General features: G+C 40.7%; 1 protein-coding gene across 1 annotated transcript; it reads right to left on the reverse strand.

The window, feature by feature from the left end:
• Window positions 1-12,286: 12,286 nt before the first annotated feature.
• On the reverse strand, window positions 12,287-13,932 carry LOC111969710 (small ribosomal subunit protein uS12). The gene is made up of 4 exons (XM_023995911.2): window positions 13,849-13,932; window positions 13,137-13,296; window positions 12,832-12,952; window positions 12,287-12,475 (listed from the first exon to the last, which is right to left on the reverse strand). Exons 1-4 carry the CDS (start codon window positions 13,850-13,852, stop codon window positions 12,329-12,331), a joined length of 432 nt encoding a protein of 143 aa, XP_023851679.1. The 5' UTR covers window positions 13,853-13,932; the 3' UTR covers window positions 12,287-12,328.
• Between the last annotated feature and the right edge of the window lie 1,717 nt (window positions 13,933-15,649).

The following is a 15,649-nucleotide window of genomic DNA, read 5'->3' on the forward strand; positions in this document are numbered from 1 at the left end:
AACTCTTTACAATGAAGCTCTGTGAAGTTATTTGGATTTTTACGAATTATCTTTGAAAGACAGGGTCCTGAAAAGGAGATGTTTCTTTTTTTGCTGAGTTTATTTGTGCATCTGTAACTTTCTCACTCATCATCATTCACTATTCATTCAGGATGATCTGTAATCGTGGTAGCGTCCACATTAATGTAGAAGTGTTTAGAAACATTATATTCTTATTTACAGTAAAAGTGACTCCAAAATGGCACAATACATTATTTAACATTATTTTGTGCCCAATAGAAATTAATCTGAAACACAACCAAAACAAACAGAAAATGCAGCCAACAAATGTGTAGAGTAACAAGCTTGATGTAGTCATTGCGTGCTATAAATGTGGGACCAAATAATTAACTTTTTACTAATTTAATATACATACTAGTAAATTTGTCCCAATATTTTTGGTCCCCTAAAATAAGGGGACTACATACAAAAAGTGCTGTCATTTCTAAATGGTTCACCCGATATGGATGAAGATATCCTCAAATGAAAGCTGACCATCAGCACTTTAACTTCATTGATTTCAAATCCAAACTTTGGGAGTATAGAGCCGACAGAAGAAAAAATGCTTCACTGTCCCAATAATTACGGCGCAAATCTATGGGAAACATAGATTTGAACGGTAATCCAACTCGGAATTCCAACTCTGGGCTCTTTCTAGAGCTCCAACTTTTCCGACCTGAAGATCACTGATGTCATGAATTTACCTTGTATTTTTCAGAGTTCCCAGTTGTTTTAAACCAACATAAGAGGCAAATAAACAAAGTCAAATAAAAATAAAAATAATACCCCTGGAAATGGACTCCTGGGTTACATTTCTGAAATGAAAAAGAAAAGTATGTAATCAACTTTTGTTATTACTTGATTTGTAATGCATTCTAGCAATTATGTTTTATCATTTGGACAAATGGTTGTTGGCAAGGGAAAATATGATTTGATTATTTCAACAAACTTTAGCCTAATCTGTAGACTACTGTAGACTACTGTAGACCAAAGAGCACGATTTGGTTTGTTAATTTACATAGACTTTTCCAAGGAATTTACTGTATAGTTAGTAATACTTGAAGTTTATATGTGTAACCACGTTTTGGAAGGAGAGCGATAACTGGTCCGCCAACGTAACATTCAGCCTGTAGATGGCGCCAAAGTATAAACCTAGATAATCCTGTCTTGCTCCATAGTTTATGATAACCAATTATATCTACAACCTTGCTTTACTCATGCCACAGTCTCTGCACACAATATAGCTGATTACACGCACACACCATTCAATCTGACTGCACGCACAAACTACCTCACTTTGTTGCTTACAGGACTTTGTCCACCACCCTGTTCTCATTATCTTCCGCCTCGACCAGGCTAAAACCTATCCAAGCCATAATACTCACCGCATTTGATGAGAAATCTTCCTTGCTTGGTGATGTGACGTCCAGTGGTGATAAATGAAATATATTTTTCAAAATGAAGAAAAAGTATTTTGGATGCCAGCCTTTCCTGGCCTTAGCCATGGTCGGTATATGTAATATATGCTCATAGCCCGCTCTCACTTTTTGTATGCCACTATTGTACCGCCCTATCTCACACGTGCATCCTCCCAGACAGGTTAATACCAAAGCCTCTTTCAGATGGTGATAATATATAGATGATAATAATAATTATAAAATGATCAATACTACTGTAGATACTCACTGCTACTACTATAGGAAGAATGTTTTATGAAGCCTCATGAAGCAGACATTGCGGTATTGATACAATGAGGGGTGTAGAGAATAGCAGCAAAATGCAGCAATCAAATTCTAGAACAGCAGCATATAATTCTGGTACCGCGTGCAAAAAGGACTCATGCTGTAAGGGCCATTATTAATATTTCGAATTTACGTGTCAAATGGTTAATGGAAGCCTCTTCAACATAATCCAGGTAGAATCAGGAATTCCCCATGGCAGCTGTTTAGGCCCCTTACTTTTTTCAATCTTTACTATTGACAAGCCACTGGCTTTGAGTAAACCCTATATATACACAATACATGTTGTATTGTATATATGTAGGGGTGTAATAATGTTATATGATGTACTGTTTTATCTTTTTGTCACACCCTGATCTGTTTCACCTGTCTTCGTGCTTGTCTTCGTGCTTGTCTCCACCCCCACCAGGTGTCTCCCATCTCCTCTCATTATCATCTGTGTACTTATACCTGTGTTCTCTGTTTGTCTGTTTCCAGTTCGTTTTGTTCATCAAGCCTACCAGTGTTTTCCCCCTTGCTCCTGTCTTTTCTATAGTTCCTGTTTTCTAGTTTTTCCAGTTTTGACCATTATGGCAGCCCTGACCCTGAGACTGCCTGTTGTTCAGTACCTTTTGAACTCTAATCTGGATTACTGACCTCTGCCTGCCCTTGACCTGTCGTTTTGCCTGCCCCCTGTTCTTGTAATAAACTTTTGTTACTTCAACACTGTCTGCATCTGGGTCTTCCCTAAAATGTGATACTTTTGTTTTATATGTAATGTAAGTGCCTTAATGTGTTTGGCTCCCAGGAAGAGTAGCCATAAATGGTAATACCTCTCTAGGAGCTGATCTGTTGTCAGTACACTAAAAACATGTGGGGTTCTACAAGGGTTCTTCTAAGATCATCCAAGTTCCACATTGAACCTTATGGTTCTTGGCACTGAAAAATGCCCCCAAAAGTTTATTTCAAGAACCATGGGTGGCAGGTAGCCTAGTGGTTATAGTGTTGGACTAGTAACCGAAAGGTTGCAAGATCGAATCCCTGAGCTGACYAGGTAAAAATCTGTCGTTCTGCTCCTGAACGAGGCAGTTAACCTAGGCCTTCATTGAGAATAAGAATTTGTTCTTAACTGACTTGCCTAGTAAAATAAAAAAATATGAGGTGAGATTCATTGAGGAACCTCCTTAGATTGTGCAGGAACCTAATTGCCCAACTGAAAAATTTGAATTTGAGACCACCTGCTGTTGTTGTTAAACTGAGGAGATTGTTTAAAAAAATTGTATTATCTAAATTGATAATTTTAGGATGATACCATCTACCTTTTCATATTTGTGCAAATGGCTGTGTTGTTTGACACTGTCTCCCTTTTAAAATTCAATGGATATCAATCAACAAAGAGGTAAGAATATGTTAAAGGCTATAGCTGCTTTGGGCAGTTTATTCTTTCAAGCTTTGATTCAGAGTCTTTACCTGACAAAGTAATGTTAGGATATGAGTTATGCTGTTAGAGCTTTTGTGCCGAATACACTGCGGTGTTATAGGTGTCACGTTTATGGGCATGTAGCAGCAGTGTGTAGGAGGGAGATTTCAAGATGTGGGAAGTGTGCAGGAGGACATGGGACAGAGGAATGTGTAGTTTTGGTGGAGTAAAAGTTGTGTGTTAACTGTAGGGGTGCCCATGTTGCTGGGGATCGGAGGTGTCCGGTGTGAGAGGGGCAGGTTGYGGTGGCCAGGGTTAGAGGAGTGCAGAAGATGTCGTATGCTGAGGCAGTGAAGAAAGTAGAGGAGGTTGGATCAAAGGTGATGGATTCTGAGAGGATCCTTCTGAATAGTAGATCTGTGCCAGAACAGAGGGTTAGGCCAATGAGTGATATGMWTCAGTAAGGTTGGCTTCTTAGCTTTCATAGCAATGGTTATCAACTGTACCGCAGAGATGGAACGTGAGTCACAGAAAATAGATGTTGTGGTGGCAGCTTCAGAAAAGTACTTGGGGGAAGAGGTTTGACTTCAGAAGAGTTACAGGATGTGTTGAGGGGTAGTGTCCCGTCCTCTCAGGTCATTGGCCTGGGGTAGGTTCAGATAGGATTAAAGTAGTGGAAAAGGTTTGTAGGTTTTAATGAGTGTAGGGTTAGTTGGTAGGGTGATTAAATATTTTTATTTWGTTTTTCCCTTTTCCCATTTTGTATCACAAAGTGTAATGGATTTATTCTATAGTTCAGTTGGGGGCGCTAATGCAACATATTGGATGCCAACCGACGGTTAAACTCCACCGAAGAAATGCATGTCAGAGCAGAAACTATACCATGAAGTCCAAGGAACTGTCCGTAGATTTCCGAGATTGTAATGAGCCATATATCTGCCCAAGCGAGGGAAAAAAGTATATTTTAATATATTACAAATATACTAAAGTATTCAAATAATATACATTGCTTTCGGAAAGTATTCAGACCCCTTTACTTTTTCCAAATTTTGTTACGTTACAGTCTTATTCTAAAATTTGTTATAAATGAAAGAAAATCCTCAGAAATATACAAGCTATACCCCATAATGACAAAGCAAAAACAGGTTTTTATACATTTTTGGGGAAAAAACTAACGGAAATACCGTATTTACATAAGTATTCAAATCCTTTGCTATGAGACTRGAAACTGAGCTCAGGTGCATTCTGTTTCCATTGTTCATCCTTGAGATGTTTCTACAACTTGATTGGAGTCCACCTGTGGTACATTTAATTGTTTGGACATGATTTGGAAAGGCTCACACCTGTCTATATATGGTCCCACAGTTGACAGTACATGTCAGAGCAAAAACCAAGCCATGAGGTCGAAGGAATTGTGTGTAGAGCTCCGAGACAGGATTGTGTCGAGGCACAGATCTGAGGAAGGGTACCAAAGAATGTCTGCATCATTGAAGATCCCCAAGAACACAGTGGCCTCCATCATCCTTACATGGAAGAAGTTTGGAACCGCCAAGACTCTTCCTAGKCTCTTCCGGAAGCCACTCCTCAGTAAAAYGCACATGACAGCCCGCTTGGAGTTTGCCAAAAGGGACCTAAAGACTCTCAGACCATGAGAAACAAGATTCTCTGGTCTGATGAAACCAAGATTGAACTCTTTGGCCTGAATGCCAAGCGTCACGTCTGGAGGAAACCTGGCAACATCCCTATGGTGAAGCATGGTAGTGGAAGAATCATGCTGTGGGGATGTTTTTCAGCGGCAGGGACTGGGAGACTAGTCAGGATCAAGGCAAAGWTGAACGGAYCAAAGTACAGGGAGATCCTTGAAGAAAACCTACTCCAGAGCGCTCAGGACCTCAGACTGGGGCGAAGGTTCACCTTCCAACAGGACAACAACCCTAAGCACACAGCCAAGACGACGCAGGAGTGGCTTCAGGACAAGTCTCTGAATGTCCTTGAGCGGCCCAGCCAGAGCCCGSACTTGAACCTGATCGAACATCTCTGGACAAACTTGAAAATAGCRGTGAAGCAATGCTCCCCATCTAACCTGACAGAGCTTGAGAGGATCTGCAGAGAAGAATGAGAGAAACTCCCAAAATACAGGTATGCCAAGCTTGTAGCGAAAGAGGCCTAAAATCTAAATTATTATTCAAAATTATTTTCCGTATTTTCCCAGTCGGAGCTAYTTTTATCSAAGTTCCCAGTTGTCTTGAACTCAKTGAAGTCTGAGATTTCCCATATCCGAGTTTACAGTTTTTTTGAACGTGGCAGAAGTCATCCTGGATTGACAGCATTGCCAATGTATTCAAACTTTTCTGGCCCATGGCATTACCTCCTTTCACGTGATATCCAATTGGTAGTTACGATCTTGTCTCATTCCTGCAATTTCCCTACGGACTCGGCGAAGGTCGAGCGTCAAGCCGCACTGCTTCTTGATACACTGCTCGCTTAACCCGGAAGCCAGCCGCACCAATGTGTCGGAYGAAACACTGTCGAACTGACGACCGAAGTCCACCAACCTGCCCGCCACAAGGAGTCGCTGAGCACGATGAGACAAGGACATCCCGGCCGSCCAAACCCTCCCCTAACCCGGACGACGCTGGGCCAATTGTGCRSYGCSWRGGGTCTCCCGGTCACGGCCGGCTGTGACACAGCCTTGGATCGAACCCAAGGCTACAGTCGCGCCTCAGCACTCATTGTTGAATTTGCGATTTCAAACTTGTTGTGTAATGTTTATGTCCAATGGCCGATGAGCACCGATACCTTTTATCTATAATTTCTCTTCATATGACAAGGATTTGCCAGTAGATTGTCGACTTGATGCAGTTATGATGACTTGTCTAGCTTGCTAGCTAAGATTTTGAAAGATTGATGGTGGCATGATGAGTTCAATCAKAGCTAAGGTAGATATAACGTGATTTGATGTCATTGTATCTGTGGCAAACTACCTTGAGTCTTCCTGGATGGGCACTTCCAATTTCCCAGTTGTCTTGAACTCACTYAAGTCTGAAATTTCCCATATCCGAGTTTCCTTTTTTTTATGCGGCAGAAGTCATCCTGGATTGACAGCATTGCCAATGTATTCAAACTTTTCTGGCCCCCTTGAGCCTTCTTGGATGGGCACTTCTAATGTAAGTCTATGGCAGCACCTAAGGGGCTTGAATTTTTTGGCTCTACCCGTAGATTTTGCGGTGACGTAGTGTCCCCATGAGTGACAGAACACTGAGCCAATCACAGCGCAACTAGAGAATATTACCAACCCCTGCGCTCCGTATTTTCCGCTGGCTGCCTCACCACCACAGAAAGCACTGAGCTTGGCTGAAACACCTGCATTTTGGAGCTGCCTTACTCAAGAAAGCAAAAAAGAGACCATGTTTGTATGCGGCTTTATGAACTCAATGAGTTGTAAAAAGTGTACATTGTTTGGGAAACTGATATGTGACAKGTATTAATGCCAAAATAACATGCAAAACAGAATTTATATTTTTTAAGCTTATCAGGTGGGCCTCAAAACAGGTTATCCTTGTCTCATCGTGCTCTACCGACTCCTTGTGGCGGGCCGTTCGGTCGATTTCGGTCATGAATAACACATCACCACTTCTATTTATACCTCCCCTGCTATAAATACCTGGGCCTGGTTTCCCGATAGTGATAGAACTTAGGCTTACCAGTGTTTTAACATGCTTCTTTCCTTCAACCTCCGAAGATGTAACATACCTTTCCCAAAACATGCAGAGACAATTAACGGTCGCTAAGTGCATTGTTTGAGCATGTGTCGATACTGATAGGATCTAAAGAAAGGGAGTGCTGCTCTTCGATCAGCTTTCTCCTTACTAGGGAAGTCCAGAGAGGACATATGAATAATTTAAAAAACGATTCCCTCATTACTTTGAGATCACGATCACAACATAAAAGTTTTATTGAGATCACGAGAATAACAAAATTACCATGGCATCATTTATTTATACAATAATTTTTGACATTTTTTATTTAACCTTTATTTAACTAGGCAGTTCATTATTTACAATGATGGCCTACCCCGGGCAACGTATTCCGCCCTATGTGACTCCCAATCACAGCCAGTTGTGATACAGCCTGGAATCAAACGAGGGTCTGTAGTGACGCCTCTAGCACTGAGATACAGTGCCTTATACCGCTGCGCCACCAAAGGAGCCCTAAAATAACCACCTACCTCATCAAGGAGCCATTTGTTAATCGCAATACGCTCATGGGCCATTTAAGTGCTGAACATGCACTGTCTCCCAGGCTGCGTGCCGTACCCAAGACTACAGCCAATCACATGCAAGGAACAACACAGTAAGTTGGCAAGTCTTGTGAGCAAGCTAGTTAGCTAGATTGTTATCTATGATGGTTGTCAGCTTGCATAACTGATGTGTATAATTATAAGGGACACTTCATGTTTTGTCGATAATATTCACATTTACAATGAGTGACAGGCTGATCAGTTTCAATTTCAGCCTCAGAAGCTGATAAGTCAGGAAGCTGCCTTGTAGGCTCTTTCATGTGTAAGGCTCCTTGCAGACAGCCTACAATACAGCACCCTGACTTATCAGCCTCTGAAGCTGCTATTGAATCTGATCAGCCTGGCATGAATAGAGCACACCCACTCTTGATCATATACATAATGCACTGACTGCTAATCTGCCTGCAAGGTGCTTTACCTATAAAACAGCCTACAAGGCATCATCCTGATTTATCAACCACTTAGGCTGCTATTGAATATGATCAAGCTCTGAGGCAAAATGTTTAATCTGATCAGCTTGTCAGGAATGGAGCTCACCCACTCTGTAAATGTAAATATTATCCATAAAACATGAAGTGTCCCTTACAATTATACACATATCAGTTATGCAAGCTAACAACCAGACAGCTAGCTAGCTAGCTCACAAGACTAGCCAAGTTAGCTGCGTTGTTGCTTGCATGCGATTGGCTGTGGTCTTGGGGGTGGCATACAGCCTGGGTGGAAGTTGCCTGTCAGGCATTGTTTAGGGCTTAAATGTCCCACCAGCTCTTAGCTCAAGGTATTTAGCTGGCTAACTTTCTAACGTATAAACTGATAATGAGCTCCAAGCACGATGCTAGCATGAAAGGTACCATATATTAGTGTAGCAATCTATTTTTATATATATAATTTGTCCTCTCTGGACTTCCATACCATTCAATATTTCCTTTAATTATTTCACAACTGCTGGATATATTACTACCTATGGCTGCAAATATTGAGGCAGCTTATTATAACGCTTACCCAATAAAAATGCACTGAATCACCGATTTGGCACATCATTGTGCACATTAGGCTACATATCATGAAATATGTTGAGACAAATTACAGACGTTAGCCTACAAGTAGCAAAATAGAACTCAATTGAACATGAAATGTACCAATATGATTGAAATGGGCCGACTACTGTTTATATTGTAATGCAGTCATCTCTGGTTTCATTTTATAGCATATTTTTATACATCGCTTGTCTGTATCAATTGCAAAAACATTGGCCACTTTGTATTTGTAGAACTTTGTTCTGACGTTATCAGCGGCCACATAAAGACAGATAAACCATGTGATTTTATGTTTAGCGGAGGTCTTCTGTGTATAAAGTGACGCGAGAGGYCAAAAAAAAGCATGGTCTGAGGCAGACGTTAATTAGGAGCGATCTCAGTGCCAACAGAAATAGTATTTGAATTCCATGATTTTACAATTGTTTTAGGATATTGAATTTGAATGTTATATTTTTGAATTTAAAAAACGTAATCCTAAACAAATGATCAATTTATCAAATGATCTATTTAATTTAATATTCAAGTTCAATATTTATATATTCAGTTTCAATATGGTAGATATTGCATTCATTGTATGAGTATCAAGTTTATAAACCATKATTTCAAGTTTATCAATGTTGGATATATTCAGTTCTCTAAATTCAGATTCAAAACCAGTCAACATCCTTTGCCTGCCAGCAAGGAAAGTAGCAGAACATAATCACTGCGGTAAACAGAAACTTTGCCGGTTTCTTTATTTCTAATTWATTTATTTCAATTGACTGATTTCCTTATATGAACTGTAACTCAGTAAAATCTTTTAAATTGTTGGATGTTGTGTTTATATTTTTTAAATTCAGTATATATTCTTGTGGGTCAAATTTTGTGAGACTCTCTACTAATGCAGCCTGTGATAATCATAGAACAGAAAGCATGTCCATGTTCCAGAGTATATTAGCTTTCAGGAATGGGGTCAATAGCTTATAGCAAAAGTGGTTAAAACACTAGAGCCAAATTCATAGGAAGAAAATAAATTAAACATGCCACATTGGCTTCAGAAACTGCCAGAAGCTTCTGTTTACCACAGAGAGCGGTTGTTTTTATCTGTTCTCCTCTACGTTTCCAGTCTGGAAAAGTGCTCGGATGTTGGTTTTGAATCTGAATTTAGAGAACTGAATTTGAAAACTGAATCTGAAAGCATCTGAGGCGTTTAAATATATGAAACTTTGAAATTATGGTTTGATACACAAACAATGAATGCAATATCTACCATAATGAAACCACATTCATTCAATTCAGTTTCAAATCATAAAATACAAGTTCCATTTATTAATTCAATTATTACATTTGTGCATTAAACATTCAAAAACATTAAATGCAATATCCGAATATACAAATTCAACATAAAATGCAAATACAATTATTGTTGGCACTAAAATCGTTCCATACAGGAGTTTAATTACGAACGATTTCAAGTGTGACGTTAAAAARGACGATTTTAGGAAACAGCTCTGAGATTTAACGATGCTCTTACGAAGGTTCTCACCTTAAGAACTTTTGGGAAACTGAGCCCTGATCATGAAACAAACCAGCGACCAGGGTTACTACTCTTTACCTCTGGCACACTGAACGACACTCACTGACACACTTTCCCTGCTCCTGCATTTTACCATGTTGCAGTTGACAAACAGATGTACCRTTATGACTGAATTCATGCTAAAAGGATCATAGACCGGAGAAAGTGAATAAGAAAACGCATTAACATTCCTTTTAGTCACAATTGAACAGTTTTMAAAGTGGAAATAATACATGCAATACCTTCAGTGTATTCTGTGTGCATTGTTGTAAATAAGACCATTGAATCACCACCCGTACTTATGGGAACATGTCCAGTGTAATGAGAAGTGCCTGTCCATCATTACTCAAACACAGCATCACCCTGGGAGTGTTACTATCATCAACTGTTTCCCTATGACATTCCAGTTGTCTGGTCACAATGCTGTGGCCTGTGGAGAGGATGGATGGGTTGCTGCCCCTGCACAGGCTGCTGGATTCCTGTCACTATCACCCATCTCTCACTCACCAGACACCACCTCTGAAGTGATTCAATTCAATATCATCCTCGCTGCCTCCTCTGAAGGAGAGAACCGTAAGATCACTCTTGGCAGCAACCATGGCCTGTCTCATTGATCCTGATAACCTTACAGGAAGTATAGGCTAAGTGGATGTACAGCAGCCAAGTTGCACTTGAATCATTTACACAAAACATGACAATCACATATTGAAATGTGTTAGTGTATCAGTTTTTGTCCGTAATTCAATGTTACTTGGTTTGACCACTGAGAGCAGAGATTCGTGCCGAAACGAGGGTTTGAGTTAAGGGAATCCATATATCTGGCAGCAACTCCACTAGGTGGCAATGTCAAAACAGTCAGTCTAAAAAGTAGTACCAATTGTCATGACAGATCAAAACCATCTGACAGCACGTCAGTTGTCTGTGGCCAACAGCAATGGTCGTTGTCTGTGGCCAACAGCAATGGTCGTTGTCTGTGGCCAAGTACTAAAATAACTGACAGCATTTCTTCACTTGTCATTCTAGCAGCAGACCACTTGTCTGGGTGATCCATTTGATTCAAACTGTCCATACCCTATTTTCCCAACCATGTCACTTCCCTAATCTGCAGCAAATCCTCTTCCACCCCAATACCAATGAATTTGTCATTCAAGATAACACTGCATGTCTCCTTAATGTATAATGTCTAGACAAGTCATTGCATCACGCATCAAAATGTAATCTTATGAATATTTTGGATGAAAGGAGAGGTTACATGCGGGAACAGATGGGATTTGAATGATTGTGTAAAATGTCCTAAGATCCCCTTTACCATATTCAATGGTCTGGTCCTATGAGCTCAACAAACCTCAAAGTGAAAGGTTCCACCCAATGCAATATGCTCCCAACTTTAAAATCATATTTGCTATAGCACTTCGCCACAAAATTAAGATCACAATCAGTTGATGGGAGGTTTTTACCCTAGCTAAAAATGGCAGAAATGATAAAATGTAGACAGGMGTGGCTAAATTAGGAACTGGCAAGTTTGTGCGGAAAGGGGGATAAGTCACGGTTGAACAAAATCAAAAAAGGCATCTGGCTCATCGTACACAGAAACACACAATAGGTAAATTGGCAGCCGTCTGTGGCAGTCATGCCTGAATTCCAGCTGACTGCACAGCATGAATCAAAATGAGACGGCACATCAAATTACCTGAGGGGGTACATGACAACTTGACAGAATATAAAATGCATCTGTTCTATGAACAAATCAAGACACCGAACGWTGTCAAACCATTACAATCCCTCCTGACAAGCTATAAATAAAACTTCCAATGGAGCATGAGTGTAGCAGCAAATGCCTGAACCCACACAAAGCAATCTGGCATGATCCAACGCTACACAAAAGAGCCAAGAGAAATGGTTTCTCACAACCTAAATCCATGAACTTGTTCTTCAAATGAAAAAAGTAGTCCATCAACTTGGACATGTAACAAGTGAATCAGAGAAGCCGCTCAAACGAGACTGGTACAAGGATGGGCAACTTAAGTCCTCTGGGGACAGTCTCACAGCCAGTTCTTTCAAGTGCACAAGCGGTATGTATCCCAGGTCTAAAGATGCTGATCTGGGATTTTTATTATTATACAGAAAACACCATACATACCGCCCCTAGGATCAGTTACCCATCCCTGCAACTAAAATATATATATGGGGGYAAACAAAAAGCACAACAAACCGACAAATTGTGAAAACATAATTTATTGATTTCACAGTAAGAACTGTTTAAGATCTGGGTCTCTCCTTCTTGCCTTTGTAAAGGGCCAGCAGGGAGACGTTAGCCACTTTGACCACCTTGAAACGGACACCGGGGATATCACCGACGGCATGTCCCTTACGACCGAATCCTGCCACCAGAACCTCGTCGTTTTCCTGAAAGACCAAAGGAAACAAACTAAATACACAGGACAACACCAGACAATATGCATCAGTCAACTTTGAATATCAAAATTATTGTCCCTGAACACACCACCTGCATATTCTTAGATTACTTATGGGGAGTCCCATTTGTCATTGTAGTGGATATCAGGCAGAGTATAAAACATTGGTTTATATGGCTACCCAACTATGTCCGTCAGATCCTAAAATATCCGGCAAGTTAGCTAATGTTCTAGGAATTTATCAATCTCTGCTTATTCCYAATATGAGGCAATCCACAACATCCTACAAATAGTTACCGGTACACTGTTCTTTGGTAAGATGGATGCAATGTTGGGTTTGACTCTTACCTCAATGAAATTCAAGCAACCATCATTTGGGACAAAGGCAGTGATCTTCTTGCCATTCTTGATCAGTTGGACCCTGACACACTTCCTAATGGCAGAGTTGGGCTGCTTAGCTTCAACACCTCTGTAAGAAGAATTGGGGAGAGGAGTCGACACTTCAGACTGACAGTATATGAAAGATGGCATTTAGTGCACTGTACATAGTTGATCATACAGCATTCACATAGCTTTCACTGGATTAAAGTTTGCATGGTTATTAGTGAACACTCATTAGGASTGTTGTGATGTAACGTTAGCGAACTACTTACACTTTCTCAAGTACGATTCCCTTGGCGTGGGAAGCGCCTCCGAAGGGGTTAGCCTTCAGTGCAGTGCCGAGATGGGCCTTCTTGTACTGTTTATCATGCCATCTCTGTTCACGACGATGGTTACGCAGCTTCCTGGCTGTACGCAGACCGCGACACTTTCCTGGGGAAATAGAAKGGTTAAGTTAAAATCATGCCGTGAACTAAGTCGACTAGCAAAACATAGGTCAACACATACCTACAAATGGAGTCTAGAGAACCTGGCTAACGTTAGCTAAAATAGACATCGAGCTACAGTAGCTTAACGCATATGACTAACGTTAAGTGCGGACAATCCAGCAGCTAACAATTTACCTAGTTCATTGCTAGATATATTCGCCAGTTAGCCAGATTAATGCAGTTCGCTGCTGTTTTTCTATCACTTTGTAACCAAAATTCAGTAACTAGCCAGCAGGCTTCGTAAATGCTTGGTGACTGAAACGTAAGGCAGTGGGGGGAAGCGCTTGCCGAACCCCATGCCATGCTACTGGCCCTCTCCACGTTGCGAAACTCGCGCTATTTGTCCGTAAAATTTAGAAAATATGCGTACAAATACAGCCCGTTTTTCCACGATTATACTGAAAGTTGGTAAGAGGACATCCTTATTCCATATCAATGTAAGGAATATGACTATATCTTGTAATCGTTCCGTTAAAAAAAGGGAAAATGATCGTACCCATGTTTGCAGATTACGAGCCACGGCTAGAAAGGAAGAATCCCAGACTCCTCCGCGGCAATGTCTCTTCTCAGGACCCCAGAGGTGGCTAATAAAGTGCCTGTTTGAGCTCTTTTTTCAAAATGCAATTTAAATATAGCTCAATTTTAAGCAACCCGTTTTAAAATACACAATTTAAGGAAATATCACATGTATACTATATGAATAGCTATGTTTGATTAAGTAAGTGTAATAACGAGGGGGTGTTTTAAATGCCTGATTTAAAGTGCAGTCAAACAAGTCTGAAAATGGACAGGGCTTTAGTTCCCTAATTCATCAATGCTGAAAGCCAAGCAGAGAGGCATCAGGTCCAAAAGTACTGGATTGATAAACCATCCTTTCTGTCTCTGCTTGGTCGGCTCCCCACTCTCAACTGGAATTTCATACCGCTGACTCGATTACAGGTGCTAAGTGCATGGCTTGTTGCACTCAGGGGTGGGGTTGGACGGAGCCACATTGTCTCTCGATCCCCCTGTCCCAGTCTCCAGTGTTTATACTACAGTAGTGTTTATTTGCCATGGACCCATGGTCAGCTTGTCTCATCTGGTGTACTGGGTTTTATCTGCATGCTCCCACTAACCCCCTTCTTTTCTATGACGTGCCTGGCCCATACTGTATATTCCATTTCACCCTCTTCCTCTCCTCCTCTGTCCCTCTCCTGTCTTAAGCCTAGTCCTGGACAAATCAATACTTTTATATTGAGCATGCTTTTTGTCCAGGACTAGGTGTAATCTGAGTCTGGGAAACCAGCCCATACTGTAGACAATGAGATTATTCAAGAATACTATCKAAATAAAGATTGTTTTCTATTTCTATTTTGTATTTGTAATGGATCCCCTTGGCAGCAGCTACTCTTCCTGGGGTKCAGAAAATTTAAAATTTAAAAAACATTACATTAAATTCTCAACATATTTCACAACGCATTAAGTGTGTGCACTCAGGCCACTACTCCACCACCACATATCTACAACGCAAAATCTAATATGCCTAAGGCACCGCATCTCAGTGCTTGAGGCATCACTACAGCCTGGTTCGAATCCAAGCTGTATCACAACCGGCCGTGATGGGAGTCCCATAGGGTGGCGCACAATTGGCCCAGCGTCGTCCGTGTTTGGCCGGTGTAGGCCATCATTGTAAATAAGATTTTGTTCTTAACTGACTTGCCTAGTTAAATAATAGTTATGTTTAAAAAAAACTAACATGTTGCAGTCATTTCAGTCGCTGTAGTAGCTGACGTGTTTAGTTATCCGCATACATAGACATACTGGCTTTACACAAAGCCAGTGGCATGTCGTTAGTAAAGTTTGAAAAAGGGGCCTAGACAGCTGCCCTGAGGAATTCCTGATTCTACCTGGATTATGTTGGAGGCTTCCATTAAAGAATACCCTCTGTGTTCTGTTAGACGGGTAACTCTTAATATATGATTATCTACGGGACATTTAACATTTATTTCCATTCTACAATATGGCCTCTGACAAAGAAAATGTTCTCATTGTGGTGTGGTTTGTCTCTCACAGAACAGAAGGCTTAAGAGAAACACAAGAACCCAGATGCTGGAAACAAGATCAGTGGGAGTTATCACACACACACACATCTAAAAATACATAACACATCCTAACATACAAAACAGCACACTAAATAATGTTGGGGGAAAAACAACAAAGCAGATAAAACAAATCTAGGACTACAGACTAACCAATCAAACAAGGGTTAGGTTTGTATCAGCCATTATCATAATACTTACACCTATCCAAACATATCT

The sequence above is a fragment of the Salvelinus sp. IW2-2015 genome, linkage group LG11 (genome assembly GCF_002910315.2).
Source record: "Salvelinus sp. IW2-2015 linkage group LG11, ASM291031v2, whole genome shotgun sequence".
In the NCBI taxonomy this organism is placed as follows: domain Eukaryota; kingdom Metazoa; phylum Chordata; class Actinopteri; order Salmoniformes; family Salmonidae; genus Salvelinus; species Salvelinus sp. IW2-2015.